At 45.4% G+C, this 14,743-nt stretch overlaps 1 protein-coding gene across 3 annotated transcripts in view; it reads left to right on the forward strand.

The window, feature by feature from the left end:
* The window catches only part of RTN1 (reticulon 1), a 121,907-nt gene that overhangs the window by 40,316 nt on the left and 66,848 nt on the right, over positions 1–14,743 (forward strand). The window contains exon 1 of one of the 3 annotated variants that reach the window (XM_071809758.1): positions 7,485–7,572. The exons of the other annotated variants lie outside the window; for them this stretch is intronic. Within the exon in view, the coding sequence (XP_071665859.1) occupies positions 7,500–7,572 (73 nt within the window). The 5' untranslated portion in view covers positions 7,485–7,499. Of the gene's footprint in view, positions 1–7,484; positions 7,573–14,743 lie in introns of those variants that run through there. 3 annotated transcript variants of the gene reach the window in all.

A 14,743-nucleotide genomic window follows, 5' to 3' on the forward strand; every position in this document is an offset into this window, starting at 1 on the left:
CACTGGATCGTTATCATCCTGGTTGCTTAGTTGTGTTCCCACATGTGTGGAGTTTGTTTGGGTGGGCTAGTTAGCATTGCTTTAGCTAAATCCCAGTTTCAGAATCAAAACTGACTCCGGATGGGGGTCCAGGGGTCTGGCTCCCCCCTGTGTGCGCACTGGCCTCATCCTGGAAGGTTTTGTGCCCTTGGAGCTGGAAACCATGGGATGGGGGCTCTGCTGCTGTCGCTCTGGGTGCAGAGTCTTAGGTGATGTGCTTAGCAAATGCTGCTCTGCTGCATAGTATGGTGCTTGTGTTCACAGATACAACCAGAGAATATTTAAAAAACAAACAAACAAAAAACCCCAAAACATAACTAAAAACCTCATGAACCCAAACGGATAAGAACAAAAAAAGTAAAAAAACCAAGCAAAACACAACCTAAAAAACCAACCAACCAAACAAAAAAAACCCACAAACCAAAACACCCAAACCCACAGAAACTTTATAGCTAGAGATGGGTCAAGAGGAATGCCAGGGCAAACGCTGTGTGTTGTCTCTGGACGTTTTTGTGCTGTGGCCTGGGTGAAAGGAGGGACAAGAGTACATAAATGTGAGCTCAAAGATGGGCAGCTACTTGGTAAACCTGGCATATGTTGTTCTATGGATTAGGGTGGGTCTTTTTTTTCTGATGTACTCTTCTGTTGGTTAAGCAGCTCTTTGCTTCATCAGAGCTGAATAGCTGGTGGGTCAGACCTAATTGTGAGAAACTGAGGTACGAGGCTGCTGCTCCTGTGCCTGGTTTAAAGGTCAAAAATGCCTCCCCCTTCCCTTGCTCCTGGTTCACCTGACTACATGGTGACCCAAACTGTTCTTTTGTCCACACCGATGGACAAATCTGTCTTCCTGCATTTAAGCCAACGCACTGGGAATTGTGGGGAAGGATCATACTGGTTTAAGTGAGCTTGCCCTTGTGTGTAGAGAGCATAGAGGCTAGGGAAGAGTGCTAAGAGTAGGTATGGATCAAGGACGGTGATTTGGAGGGGAAACAGCCAATATTGGTGTTGTCCTGTGCTGCATCAAGCTGGTGTTGAGTTAAAGTAACACCCATGTGTCTGTCCAGCATTCACCGGTCATGTCTTACCACGTAACACTTGGTGCTCTGAGTGGTCTCTCACTGTGTTCAGCGCTTCTTCTGTTTCCTCTAGGGAGGTCCGAAACCACTTGCAAATCTGAAGCTCGGCTCTAAAATTGAAGAGGCGGGGAACTTTTTCAGTCAGTTTTATATCCACTTCCATCTAATATTTAAGATGCAGCATAAAAGTTACAGTTTATGCGGTAGCACTGAGAAGTGAATTTTGTATTGATTTAAAAATAAGTCATTTTTAGGTTACTATTTTATGCATCAGAAAATAGCCTTAGGTTCAGTAAGAGTGCTGTATATTATTAATATACATCATTAATTTATTCTTGGCGTTAGGCTAGTAAAAGCACTTAATTCATTGCCCTGTCCTTAAGGTTGGACGAGTGAGATATTAATAAAATTGTGATGAGGAGCAGAGTAATTTTGGAACAGCTGTAGTTCCACATTGTATTCGTCAAACAATTCTTCCTTTGAGGGTCACTTGCATCTCCAACTGGGTCGGCACAACTGCAGTGAGTCTGGAGGTGCTGGGCTTGCTGCCCGGAAGCTGCAGGTCTGAATTTTGGCACCCAGGACACCCACACAGAGGGTGGGAGACCCAAATAGTTGCTAAAGGAGTAGATTTGGATTGTGGAAAAGGGATGGGGTGGCAATCTCCTTCACCCTGGTGGGGTAAGAGCATGAGCCAAAGATGCAAAGTGCTTGTGCTTCAGGCAGGCCTCCAAGGTGAAGGACCTCCATTTCAGTCCCTGGTTTATTTATAAGCTATTAAAGATGTATAAAGTGATTTCTGGAGCAGGCAATGGAGCTTGTGTCTCTGTTTCCAAGTGCGTGAACTGGCTGACTGGTTACAGACTCCTGCTTGCTTTTCTGCATGTTTTTTGTGTCAGATCCTCGCACATTGGGCACTGTCATTGTTTCATTGACATAAAGATTGAACCTTTGTAGGGTATGGTTTAGCTAAAGTGATGAGCAGTACAACGTATAGTGTGGGTTGGTTTGTTGGGGTTTTTCTTGGTGTTTTTATCTACAAGGAAATGCATCCCGGTAAACAGCCACTCTTTCTGTGCAGGGTGTTTCACATGATGCTTTCCAACAGAATTGCTGGTAGTTGTGTTCATGCTGACCAGAGATGGCTCCATCTCTGCCAGCTTTGTGGGCAAGTGGCACACACTAATCTAAGGGCTCTTCTGGTTCAACTTTTCCTTGCAAAAGAGCAGCAATTTCAGCAATAGATGCATATTCTTCCCCTCTAGAATTATTTTTCTGCTCACAGCTTGCTTGCTTATGGCATCCTGGAAATGAGGTTTTTCATTTGTTTGTAAATGCAGTTAACAGGAAAATATAAACAGAGGATGTGCTGCACCTGAGGAGTGTGCTTGTTCTTCTCTGGCAGGAATGTAATGTACACAACAAACACAAACAACAACAAAATAACACCAAAAAACCCACACAGACACAAAAACCAAAATGACACACCCCTGCCTCCTCCCCCATCCCCAAGAACCAACAAACCAACAACAACAATAAAAACCCTAATATAACAGAACCCACTTCATGGGCATCATGATTCCTCTGAGTTATTTGCTGAGGTCTGTTGTTACACAGATATTAAGGTGTCACGTCCGAGTTGGACTGATGGTGCTTTCAACTATCCTCTCTTTCTTAATGTTAACTCAAGAAATACAGCATCATGACAAATGGCATTGTTTTAAAGGCTTGAAGAATGCACTGCACAAAATACAGATGAGCCTTGAACCTTAAAAAAGGCATTTTGTAAACTGATCTTTCAAAGTCATTTCAGTCTGCAGGATCCTTAGCATTGCTTACAGCCGGGCGTGTGACATCTAGAAGAGTGCTGCAGATGTGCCACTGGGAACAGCCAAAAAAAGGTCGTTTTAAGCTCTTAGGTATACGAGGGTGCATGTGGCAAGTAAAGCATATTATGATCATGTGGTTTTATTGTTGTAAAAGCAATTGTAGTAAAAGTTACAGTAATCCCTAGTGTTCTGCTCCAAAGCCCCTTGAAGTCTGCATAATGGCTTAATTGAATTTTAGCAGCCTTTGAATCAGGTTTCCTATTGTAAGACTGTACTGATCAAAACCTGGTGCTCCAAAACTGCCTTCAGAAACCTCTCTTGCTGTTCTCTTCCTGTTCTCCTGGCAATCACAAACACTGGCACAATCAGCATCTAGAAAGTTTTCTTAGATCTACTGATGAAAAGGACTGTGTAAGAGCTCGAGATGATTATTCTGCTATCACATGTCAGGTTAGTGGGTTACAAAGTCTGTGCTACAGAGAGGAGCTTGCTGCCTTGGATGTCTGCGTGAGCCCATTCACCTCCACTTCTAAGCTGTGATGGTGGTTTTCTGTTTTGGGGGAAAAAGCTATTATAATCACTCTTTGACTAAGCTCAATAACCCCCTATCCATTGTTACTGCTTTGTCTGAATGCAAGAGCAATGCTGTAAAAGAGGTTTTTAAATTCTAAAACTTGCCTATTTGAAGACCTTGGGTCTGTTCAGAAAATAGTGCTGTGGTAGATCTGTGCAAACCCCCAGCAGTGTTTGTTCTGTGGCTGTAAGGATTCCTCCTGCTGACGGCAGCCGCTTGTGCACAGGAGTGAAGGGGCACGCAGAAGACACCCATTTTTGTGACTCGAGATGGTCATTCATTCCCTTGATCTCACAGTGTGGCTTTGGGCATGTCATTCGCATTTTCTGTATCGTGGTTTCCCACCTCTAAAATGGGAAGAGTAGCTACTTGTCTGGCCTGACCTGCACGGGTCACTAGCTCCAGCAAGGATGCTCTGGTCAGTGAGCACAGCATCAGGCTGTGGGTGAGGCAGCAGGTCCGTGACTGTCCCTGCTGTGACGTACCCAGAGTGCTCCATGGCTTTAGGGGAGAATTTATCGTGCTCTGCAACTGCCTGAAAGGAGGTTGTAGCAAGGTGGATGTTGGTCTGTTCTCCCAAGTAGCAAGCAATAGGACGAAAGGAAATGGCCTTAAGTTGCAGCAGGGAAGGTTCAGATTGGATGTGAGAAAAAATTTCTTCCTGGAAGGGGTTGTCAGGCATTGGAACAGGCTGCCCAGGGCAGTGGTGGAGTTACCATCCCTGGAGGGGTTTAAAAGACGCAGAGATGAGGCTCTTAGGGACATGGTTTAGTGCCAGAGTTAGGCACTTGATCTTGATGGTCTATTCCAACCAAAATGATTCTCTGATTCTGAAAAAGGGAGACAAACCTGCAGCTTTGTGGAGTTGCTACTCTTCACAAGCCAGGGCGTGGTGTATTGTGCAGTGTGCGGTGCTTGAGCTGTTTGTGTGCGGCCTGAGGGAGTGCATCACTCTCTGCGTTTTCTTCACTGAACAGCAGGCTCTTAGTTTGGTGTGGTTGTTTGTGTGGGGGGTTTTGTTTGTTTGTTTTTTAACTGACTTTCTTGCTAGTCTTGCCAGTGACTTGGTGACACCTAGAAATGCATTTTTCCGATTTAATTATTCTGACAAACTCCATTATGGGCTGACTGGGGAGCCCCCACCCTGCACTTAGCAGAGACGCAGCATTGATTCAGTGCAGGTCTTCCTGAGGCTGAATTAAATGAGCAGTGAGCCTCTGCTCGCAAGCAGCAAATTCCTCTCCTTGTTTAATAATGTCTATGGGAAAATTCCCAGCACTGACCAGAGGCTTCCTGCCTGCCTGTGCACTGTTTGGATCATCCCAAAAGGTCTTGTAACTGGAATAAGTCTTTGTACCATTTCTGGGATAATTCCTGTAGAAAATTACTAATTTCACCCTTATGTTGTTCCTATAGGGGATGGAGGTGACATGACTGAAAGCTTTAGCTAAGTAGAAACAATTCAGACTGACTTAATCCAATTTTCAGTTGGGTCTCAAGTGTGTGAATACCTGCAGAACAGGGATCTCCTTCCTAAAAAATACTGTAGGCAAAAAAACCCAGTTCATAGCAGAGCTTGGCTCTCAGTTTGCAGCAATCGTGCAGCTTAGTGTGGACAGCAGTTTAGGTGTAGGAGGAATGGCCCGTGATCAGCTAAATACTGTGCTGAGCTATGCTCATACAGACACCCAAGCCTATAGCATCTGCCTTTTGATATTAGAAACCTGCTGGGTATGTAGCTGTGCACAGAATATACCCCCAGCCTGTCTGTGCTGCAAGCAGAGACCATGGGAGTTGCTGCTTTGGAGGACAGTATAGATGAGATGATACTGTGAGTAATTCTTTATTTACAGCTTCTTGGAGAACAGCAGACAGCATGTAATTACAGCAATCGGCTCTGATGATTAGAGAAAGAGAGGGCAGCCTTGTCGATCAGTGTGTCAGAAAGGCAAGAAATTACATGTCTGCTGGGCTCTAGAGAGAGGAGATGATGCTTTTGGAGAGGGAAGCAGGATGTATTTGCGTCTTGCTTTCATTACAGATGGAAGAGAAAATATTACATTAATGGGAAGGTATTGAACAGCTGCTAACTGAAGCGTTCTAAGCTGAAAGGGTTAGGAGGAGAATTGGCCAAAGAGATTTTTGGGAATGAGGAATGCTGAGTTTGAACTCTCTCTGGAACACAGAAGATAGAAAGGACTGGGGAATAAAGCAAACATGGTGGTGGTGCTTGTAAATCAAGTAAATGAAGCAGGATTAACCTAGAGCTGAACAGAGGCAACCCACAGGGCAGGTCACAAACTCACTCTGCATTTTTGCAGGTCATCTGTATTTCAGTCTTGTCCTTAATCCTGCAGAGAAGAAGAGCTGCCTCTGGTCTGGAGGCCGTTCTCCTGGGTTCCTGATGGCTGTGTCACTGTGCTTAGCTGGTTTGCATCTATTACATTTAGCAGGTCTGTATTTGGCCGGCTGCTTCTGCAGGCTTTTTGTTTCAGATTTGTCAGTGCCAGAGGTGGTGTTGAATGCAAAGGCTCATGGATGTCTTGGAGTGTGAGGTTAATGAAAAACACTATAGCGATGGACCTGGTGGCCTCTGGAATAAGAGGGCAGTGAAAAACGAAAAAATTATGGTTTTGAGACCTGCAAGGTGAAGAAATAGCTGGAGGGCTGAGATAACCTGAGAGCAAAAAAGGTCTTCAGGAAGGCTGGAAACTGGAGGAGGAAGAGCCTGAGTAGGATTGATTTATAGGCAGCAAAGACCTCACTTTAGCTCATGAGTCACTGATTTTTCTGCTTTCTATGGCTTAGCAAAGTATGGGTTTGTATGCTGGCTACTCCTGTGTTTTATGTTAAACCTGTGGGCTCTTCAAATGTAAGCAATTTGATGCATATCAAGTCTACAGAGGTGGAAAATCCATCACAAAGGTTGGAAACAAGAGCAGGGCAACACAGACTGAGGACGGCACTCCACGTCTACCTGCTCTTCCAGCCAGGGGTGCCACAAAACACTGAAGGCTTCTCCTGGGATCTGAGCTTAGTGTTTAACCTGTCCCGAGTTGAATAAACTTCATGGGAAAACTGGGCTCCAATTCTGTGGTTTGAAGGGCTGAAATCCAGCAGCACCCAGAAGATGAGGGTTGTGGGACAGAGAGCCTGCAAGTAAACTCAGAGCCTGGGTGCCTAGGGGAGCTGAGAGCCTGATTTCTAATCGCCCATACTCTGGATTTCATCAGAGTGATGAAGTGACTCTCCTGGAGGTGGCTCAGGCTGCTTCAGCACCTCCTCAAGTCTGGGACATAAAAGCTGGCAAGAAACACAGCCCCCAGCTTGTGGTTATGGTACCGCACTGGGTGGTGGGAGAACCCAGCCAGCTGTTGTTGGCTTAGGGCTGGATAGGGGCTGGGGATCTTGTCATGGGTGCTGGTGGAATACTGTCCAATCTCATAGTTTATCCTGAGATGTATTTAACAAAATCTGGCTGTGAATATTACACTGGTCCCCCTTTGCCCTCCATTGCAGGTGGAATAGAAGGTAGCAGGGGTAGGTAAGTGTCTGCAGCCCCAGTGCAGCAGTAGATAGGCTCCCTGGATCTCAAGGCATCTCCAGGGTTCAATGTCCCCCTGTCACCCTGTGGAGGTGTGTGGGTGCCTGCAGCTCAGTGCAGGGACCAGGCAGGAAGCCCCCACTGCTGCCTCTGCACTGCATATTCCTTGCCTGCAGGCTGCAAAGGCGAATTCTCCTCCACACGCCTGGGGAGGTGATGCTGGGGTTGCTGGGCCCTTCCTTGCAAATTAGCCTTGTGGCTTTGCCAGAAATGACATCATTTGTTAGGCAGATTTCTTCATTAGGAAGCTTTCTAATCTCAGACATGAGTGACACAGAAACCCTCCCCACCCCTCAAGCACTGGGAAAGCGGAGCTGCATTGCCAGTCTCTGCAGTACGCTTCGCTTATTTATCATTCATGGCGTCATGTTTGTTTTATGACAAATGGACTTAATCAAGATTTTCACAGTGGAATACACAGGAAAATACCCAGGATAACCATAGCTGCAGGTACAGACAACCAAACTTAATTTAGAAACGATGTACAGGAGCAGCCTAAGCAGCTGAAGAATTGAATTAGTGCAATAAAAAGACTCAGCTATATATAATCTTCATGCTCGAACAATAGCCCCGTGAGATAGGATGATGCTCAGATTCTGCATTAAACTTTTTTCTTGTGTGCTTAATGCTGAACCAAATCATGATCATTATTTGTTGCTGTAAAGTGCATTTGGGTGTTGGGAGTATTATTTTTTCCCCAGTGTTGCAAAGTGGAGGAGGGTTGGAACCGCAAATCATTTATTAATGCTCTGCTCCTTTGTGGTCTTAATCTCAAACAGATGGGCCAGGATGCTGTGGCTAAAATTCCGCGTGAGCGTGCTGACTTGCACAGAGCTTCCCATTTCCAGTATGGCAATGCAGAGACTGGGCCAGGGCACTGGGTGTGGTGGTCACCCAGAAAAGTGATTCCAGAAGTTTCAGAGGCTGAGAGTTAATCACTTCAGCTTGGGAGAGAAGGGGAATGTGTGTAGGTGTGTGTGCACACATATGCATGCATACATATGGATGTGCTTTGGTATGCAGTTTGGTTTTGAGTCTTTGATATGGTGTTTGCTGTGTGGCTCTGCTTGCCAGGAAAACCCTGGTAACTGCTTGCTTGACCCTGACAGTGCTGTATGCTTCCAATTTCTGCATCGTTTCTGACCCTTATCAGTATTTTTCTTCATCTCATGATACCAGAGCAGAAATTGTGATAGTTGAACCAAAAAGAAAAATGTCTAAGTAACTAACCTACTGCTGTCAGTGTATATTCATGCTACTCCAGCCATACAAAATAATGATATGAGTTGTCTGAACTGTAGTAAAATGCATTTATGCGTGTAGAAACATCATTAGAGAGTGGGTTAAAGTACCTAACACTAAAGAATTCAGGACAGAAGGTATAAGAAACTTTTCAGAGTGCAGCACCAGCCATCCTAGACTCTTCATGAGATTTAGTGTCAGGGTGTGAAGAGCTTTCTTTAGGGGACTAGAGACAGTAATTTGTTCAGTCTAGCAAAATGAGAGCTCCAAAGGAATGATTGCTTCCTATAAATATTTTCAAGGGGCAAAAACTCATGCTGACAGAAGAACTAATGGATGTAGGTTGGTGATGAATGAATTTAGGCTGGAATTTTAGGAGACTCCTAAACACCAGAGCAGTTATGTCATGGAACAGTTTTCTAATAGATATAAGGAGACAAAAGTCAAATTGCTTTTTAAGACAGGTTGATATCCTGAAAAAGTCTCTGACAGTGTTCAGCATAGGGGAAGGGGGTGGCTCTACTTAGCAATCCAAATGTTCCCCACTTAAAGCTTTACGTTTTGTTGAAAACTGGCTCCTTTGCCCATGAAGTGTCCTTAAAATGTATTGGAAAGCAGCAGGCTGTCGTGTGATTGAGCAGCTTGACTCCAAAACTCTGATTCTTTGGTTTAAATTTGTTGCAGCTGAAGAGAAATAGGATGGCCTTGTCTCATTTCATTATCCCAAAAATGGCAGCTGAGAAACAAAGTCATGGAGATTCAAATCATGGTGGGGCTGGAGGAGGCAGGAACTCACAGTGGATCACCTTGTGGTGTGCAAGCCCTACCTCATTGCACATCTGAGAGGCATTTACCCCACTCCCATTATCCCATTGAACAGGTTGCCATTCCCTTCTAGCAATGTGAGTAACTCTGGACTCCTGATAAGAAATAAGTTTATTTTTGAGTTCTGGAGTGCTGGTGAGCAGACAGGACCTTCAGCCATTTCCAAGGCTGGCAGCAAGCCTCACATCTGAGATATCCGGGCATCTGTGGCACCAAGGCAGACTGTGCTTGAAAGTCTGCAACAGGGACCTCTCCCACATCTCAAATCTGTAAGGGTTTTGTTTCTGTGTTTCCTATGCTCTGCATGGATTTGCATGGGATGGATGACAGTAGAGACCGATTCCCATCTGAACACTTGTGTATTATCCAGTTTTTACATGTGCATTAAATTCATCAAGAGAATGTCCCTCCAGCCCTCGAGCAGCACTTCTGCATCTTCACCACCTCTGCTGCTGAGCCACAGCCCTGCCTGGAGCTCAGTGCAGCTTCCCCCTCCTGACAGCTCCCTGCATTTCTGGCACACTCCTATGTCCTTGGGACACGGCCCATCCTACTGACTTCATTAAAACCATCTCTGCTGCACTCAGGCCCTCTGGGGCTCCGATCCCAGGGACTTCAGGAACAGACCAGAAATGGGAAACCTACCAATTTTTAAGCAAGAATCTACATCTTCTGAAAGAACAGTGAAGGGACCGGGGAGCTTCATGTCAATTTAATGAGTATAAGCTGTGCAGGCGTCCAGCCTCTGCACATCACTGATATTTTTAGCATCTGGCCTCTCAGGAGGATGCATCTCTGCCAGCCCAACTGCTAGAAGAGGCAGTTGAATCAAGTCACATTGCAGATGGACAAAAGTCTTATTTTGTTTTTACCTCTGATGAAAGTCACACCTCTGATGCCATCTTATCAAATGTGCCAATAGCCTGTGTTATAAACTTCAAGGTGAAGAAGGCTGCATGATTTAGATGATCGGTAAAATATAGCAGCTAAGGGGAATGAATGTGTGGGTAAATGGATAATCAAAAGATGGTTGTGTGAGCATGGCCAAACCTTGTTTTAGCTCCTGTGTCTCATCTCCTGGCTGTCCCCAGTCACCTCCCAGGCAGGGGACAGATACTTTTCAAAGCAGGCTGAATGTACTGTATAGTCTGCTCAAATTACACAAGGCCTGAAGGTGGGCAGGGTGGGTAGAAATGGCTTTGTGCATCTCCATGCAGAGTCACTCTCCCATGAGGAGTTAGAGCAGCCTTGAGGCAGAGCTATGTCAGCCTCAAGCAGCCCTGAGGTGGGGGCACTGGAGCTGATTTTTGGTCAGACTCAATCCCTGCCTTCCTTGTTGTCCCACCCAAGAAGGGTTCAGTGGCTTATACAAAATTCTGGGTTCTTCCTGCTATAACTGGACAAATTGACCTCAGCTGATGCTTATAGTGAGGGGCAGAGCAGCTGTAATGTGCAGGGAACAGGACACAACAGCTTATTTGACAGATTCAAGCAGAGAGATGACACTGGGGGGGAAGGCTTATCCTTAAATCAGCACATTTCTGCCTTAAGCTAATCCCTTCTCTGCCCAGCGTTTCACACTGCGGCTGTGTTGGCCAGCAATATCACAGCCCAGCTGACAAGGATGGCAGCGCAACAGCACAGAGCAAAGCCTCCAGCAGCGGGTCTGCTCCGCCCAAGGTACTCACAAGCTGATATGGAACAAAACCAGTATCAGACTGGTGCTGCTGAACCTGTTGCAGGCTGTCGCCCAGCAGAACGGTGCAGAGGGCATGGGCTGGCCCTGGTGTGAGAAGGAGCTGCCTTGGTCAGGGCAGCAGGACCTGTTCAGCAGCTCAGATGTTGACTATATTCTTCTGCCCTCATGTATTATACATATTGTTCCTCATGCCCTTTGCTGCTCCTGACTGGAAAAGCTCTTTCCCTGTGGGAAGGCAGATAAAATGCTCGAGCCACGCAGGGCTCCTGGCTGCCACCTCCTTATTCAATCCCAAATATTCTCTCCTTTGGGGCTGTGTGCACATCTGAGAATAGCGCCTTGCCACAGCCTGCTCCGCAGGAACAGAGTGAGTTATTCATAGGCATTGGGTTTGCTCTGATAGCCTTTCTGAATTTATTCTAAAAAGAGATTCGACTTGTGCCTGGGAAGTGCCTGATCCTTCCTCAAAAATGGGAGTGAGAAAAGCTCCTAGTGTGTTTTTGTAAGTGGTTAAAAATTGTGTCCCAGAAATGTATGATGGATAAACATGAATGAGGGAAGTGTAGGTCAAATGTAGTAGCCTCAGACTGTATGTACAGACAGGTTTGTGTGTCTATCCTAGCAGTTCCAAAACTACTTCTTCTCACACATTTCATACTTCAGCCTCTGCTTTTTTCCCTTTCTTGTCCTTTGTTCCCATCACTTTTTAAAAATTCTTCTGCATCACTCTTCTTTCATTTAATTCTCACTCTGCCTCTCTCTCTCCACATCAGTATCCTTTTTCCCCTCTGCTTTCCACTCTGTTCCCACACATCCCATCTTTTCCCTCCCGATACATTTCCCTGTTCTTAGCACAGAGCTGTTATCCCTCTTGTTTCTGCATCTTTTTCACTTCCTTCCTCGGCTGTTTCCTTCTCATCATCACAAGGCAACATATGCTGGGGATGCTCTGCCCACATAGCCCCTGGGGCAGGCAGATGCCAAAGATCTCTGGTGCAGTTTAGCCACCTGGTGCAGAGATGGCCAAAACCTATGTGTGATGTTAAAAGCTGACTTGGGAGCTGGGTGAAAGATGCAGAGACCGGGTAAATTGGGCTGGTGGATGAAGCATGTTGCATCCAGTGACCACCAAGGATTAGGATGGAAAAGCCATTTCTGCTCTCCCCCTGGAAGACTAATCTGACCTTCGTCTGCAGTTGGGTGAGAACCACCTGGAGATACCTGGAGACAGGTCCAGACAAGAGATGATGCTCTTAATCCCCAAAGGTGAGGGACAGACCTGAGTTGTAGCACAGCCTTTGGCTTGGGAACTGGCTTGGCAGCCCAGGGAGGTGTCTTGTTGCACCCTGGATGTGCAGACAAAAATATCTCACAGGAGTGGCTGTTTACACTTGTCATCTTGGTCAGAAGATGCATAAAATCCTTAGACCTTTATCTGATATATTTAAGTGGATGAAAATACTAAAAATGAAGAGTCTGCCATATGTTGTGAGTGCCTTAAGGTGACAGACCTGAAAGTTTATCCACATGAAGGCCCTTTCACACTGTGAAACAGTGTTAAATGGCTTCAGGGTAAGTAGAAGTTGAGCCAGTAAGGGTATAAATAGCCTGTTGGAAATGCTCTTCATGCAGCCTCCCATCTTCAGCTTCCCTCATCTCTCCTGTTTCCAGTTTTTAAGTGAGGAAAACATTGGTTATTGTCTTCAGGCTATTTCAGATCAGGCTGGGAGCTGTGTGGATGTCAGAAGCCCTTTTATGTATTGTATCCCCATGGCTCATGTGGACATCTGCTGGCCCCATGGGCAGGAAGAGATGCAGCACTCCAGTCATGTGGCATTTGGATAAGAAGACATCAAGGGCTGTTTTGAAATTCTCAAAATTTCTAAGTCGTCATGGAAAGCTGTTGCCTAATAAATTAGTTGTATTTAACTGCTGAAATACCATTTTCCTCCTGGAAGAGGAGTTTAGTGGAGGAATGTAGTGACTTGTGTTGGAGAGCAAGGTGCAGGCTGGTTCTTCCTCTGCCCAGTCCTCTCTGTTCATCCTCAACCCTGTACATGTTTAACTTCATGTTTCCTAAGAAATGTGCACTGTTCTAACACTAAATATCAGGGGAAAACAAATAAAGAAACACGTTGGTGGTTCTTTTTGGTAAAATGGAAATGTTCAGAAAGGTCTACTGCGAAATTTAATCTACTCCAAATTCTTGTGACGAATGGAGGGTAAAGGGGCTCAGATTTTCCTTGTTTGTTTGGACTGACAAAAATACCTGTTGCCTGCATTTGAGCATATTCTGTTCATTCACTTCTGGAAAACATGTAAGGAGTTGCTTTGAAGAAGCAGCTTTAAACAGCAGCTGTTTTGAACAAGCTGGGCCAGTTGGAAGAGGGGTGCATGTTGCTTTTTGCACTCCACAACTCAGTCCTGCAGCCGATAGTGCTGGGGAAAGATTGGACATGGTTAATCCACTGCCCAGATCATCTGCTGTTGGGAGCTAGGGGGAACAGAAAGCTGTGCAGGCAAAGATGGTCTTACTGCTGCTGCACAACTCCTTCCAATCGATGGGATTTTTGGGGCGGTGATTTCTAATAATATTTAATAGGATGTTACTATAGCAACTATATGATGTAGTGAATAATTTCATGGGCTTAAATCCAAAATGGGCCTGAGCATGATTTAGGACTGGCTGTGAACTTCAGCCAAGTGGGTGCTGTGCTGAAGTGGTTGGGCTTGGGGAGAAGATAAGAGATGCTTCTCTGAAGGAATTGGCAGCCCATTAGGTGCAACTGGGGTGGGCAAAATAAAGACCACCCCACAGGGTGCCTGTGCATGTATCATGATGCATGATGCTGATGTGCAGTGTTTCCCTTTGATATTCAGAGTTTGTAGTAAACTAGATCTGACATTTAGCTTTGGGTCAAATTAAATTGATTTGACCTAGAATTATTTTTATTGGTTTGTTTTTGTGTTTGACTTAAAAGAAAAAAAAAGTTATCAAAAAAAAACCTGTTACAGCTCAATTCCAAGCAGAATTACTTCCTTTTAATTTTCTCTCTTGCCAAACTGAAGTCTCTTATTTGCCCAGATTTCATCTAAAGTGCTAATGTACGAGAGGGAAAATTGGGTTATTGACAGTGGTGCCAGAAAAAAACATTTCCAACCCCCTCCCAGTGCAGAGCTGGAGCTCCTTCCTGGCTAAGGCCCATCCAGATGTGCTGTAATAGGAACATGATATATGGACACACCCTGTGCTCCCTTTTTGACTCTTCTACTGTTTTCCATCAAGAAATACACCTTGACATGTAGCCTAATTTTATGTCTTAGCTTCGATCTATTGCTCTTTTTCCTACCATCCTCTAAGACTCTGACTAATTTCCTCCCTTCACTTATAACTGGTACCTTGAGAGTATTTATAGCAGTGATCCTGCCCTCCCTCTCCCTTCCCTTTTCTGTGCAATATAAATTTATCTCTCTTATTCCCTCCTCCAGACTGGTCCCAGGTGACCTGTCCTCCAGTACTTATGCCACCAACATCTATCACTTCTCTGCATCATCCTGTGCTTTTACTAGATGAACGAAACAAACCCCAAAATACCTGGCTCCTGGTTAGAGGACAAGGAACAGACAAACACTCTTCTTCCTGCCCATCCCTGAATGGGACCTTCTTTGTTTTACGTTTCAGGGTTAGTCCATGAGCTATTATTTCTGTCTATTCATGGGCTGCTTCTTGCCTCCTTTTGTGTCCTGCCTGGGTATTTGGTCATGCTCACTCTGCAGCACCATACGCAGCCTCCCGCTCCCAGTTCCTGCCCGGGGGAATATGCGACATCCCGAGCACGGTGTCATCTGCTGATG

The sequence above is a fragment of the Patagioenas fasciata genome, chromosome 5 (genome assembly GCF_037038585.1).
Source record: "Patagioenas fasciata isolate bPatFas1 chromosome 5, bPatFas1.hap1, whole genome shotgun sequence".
Classification (NCBI taxonomy): Eukaryota; Metazoa; Chordata; class Aves; order Columbiformes; family Columbidae; genus Patagioenas; species Patagioenas fasciata.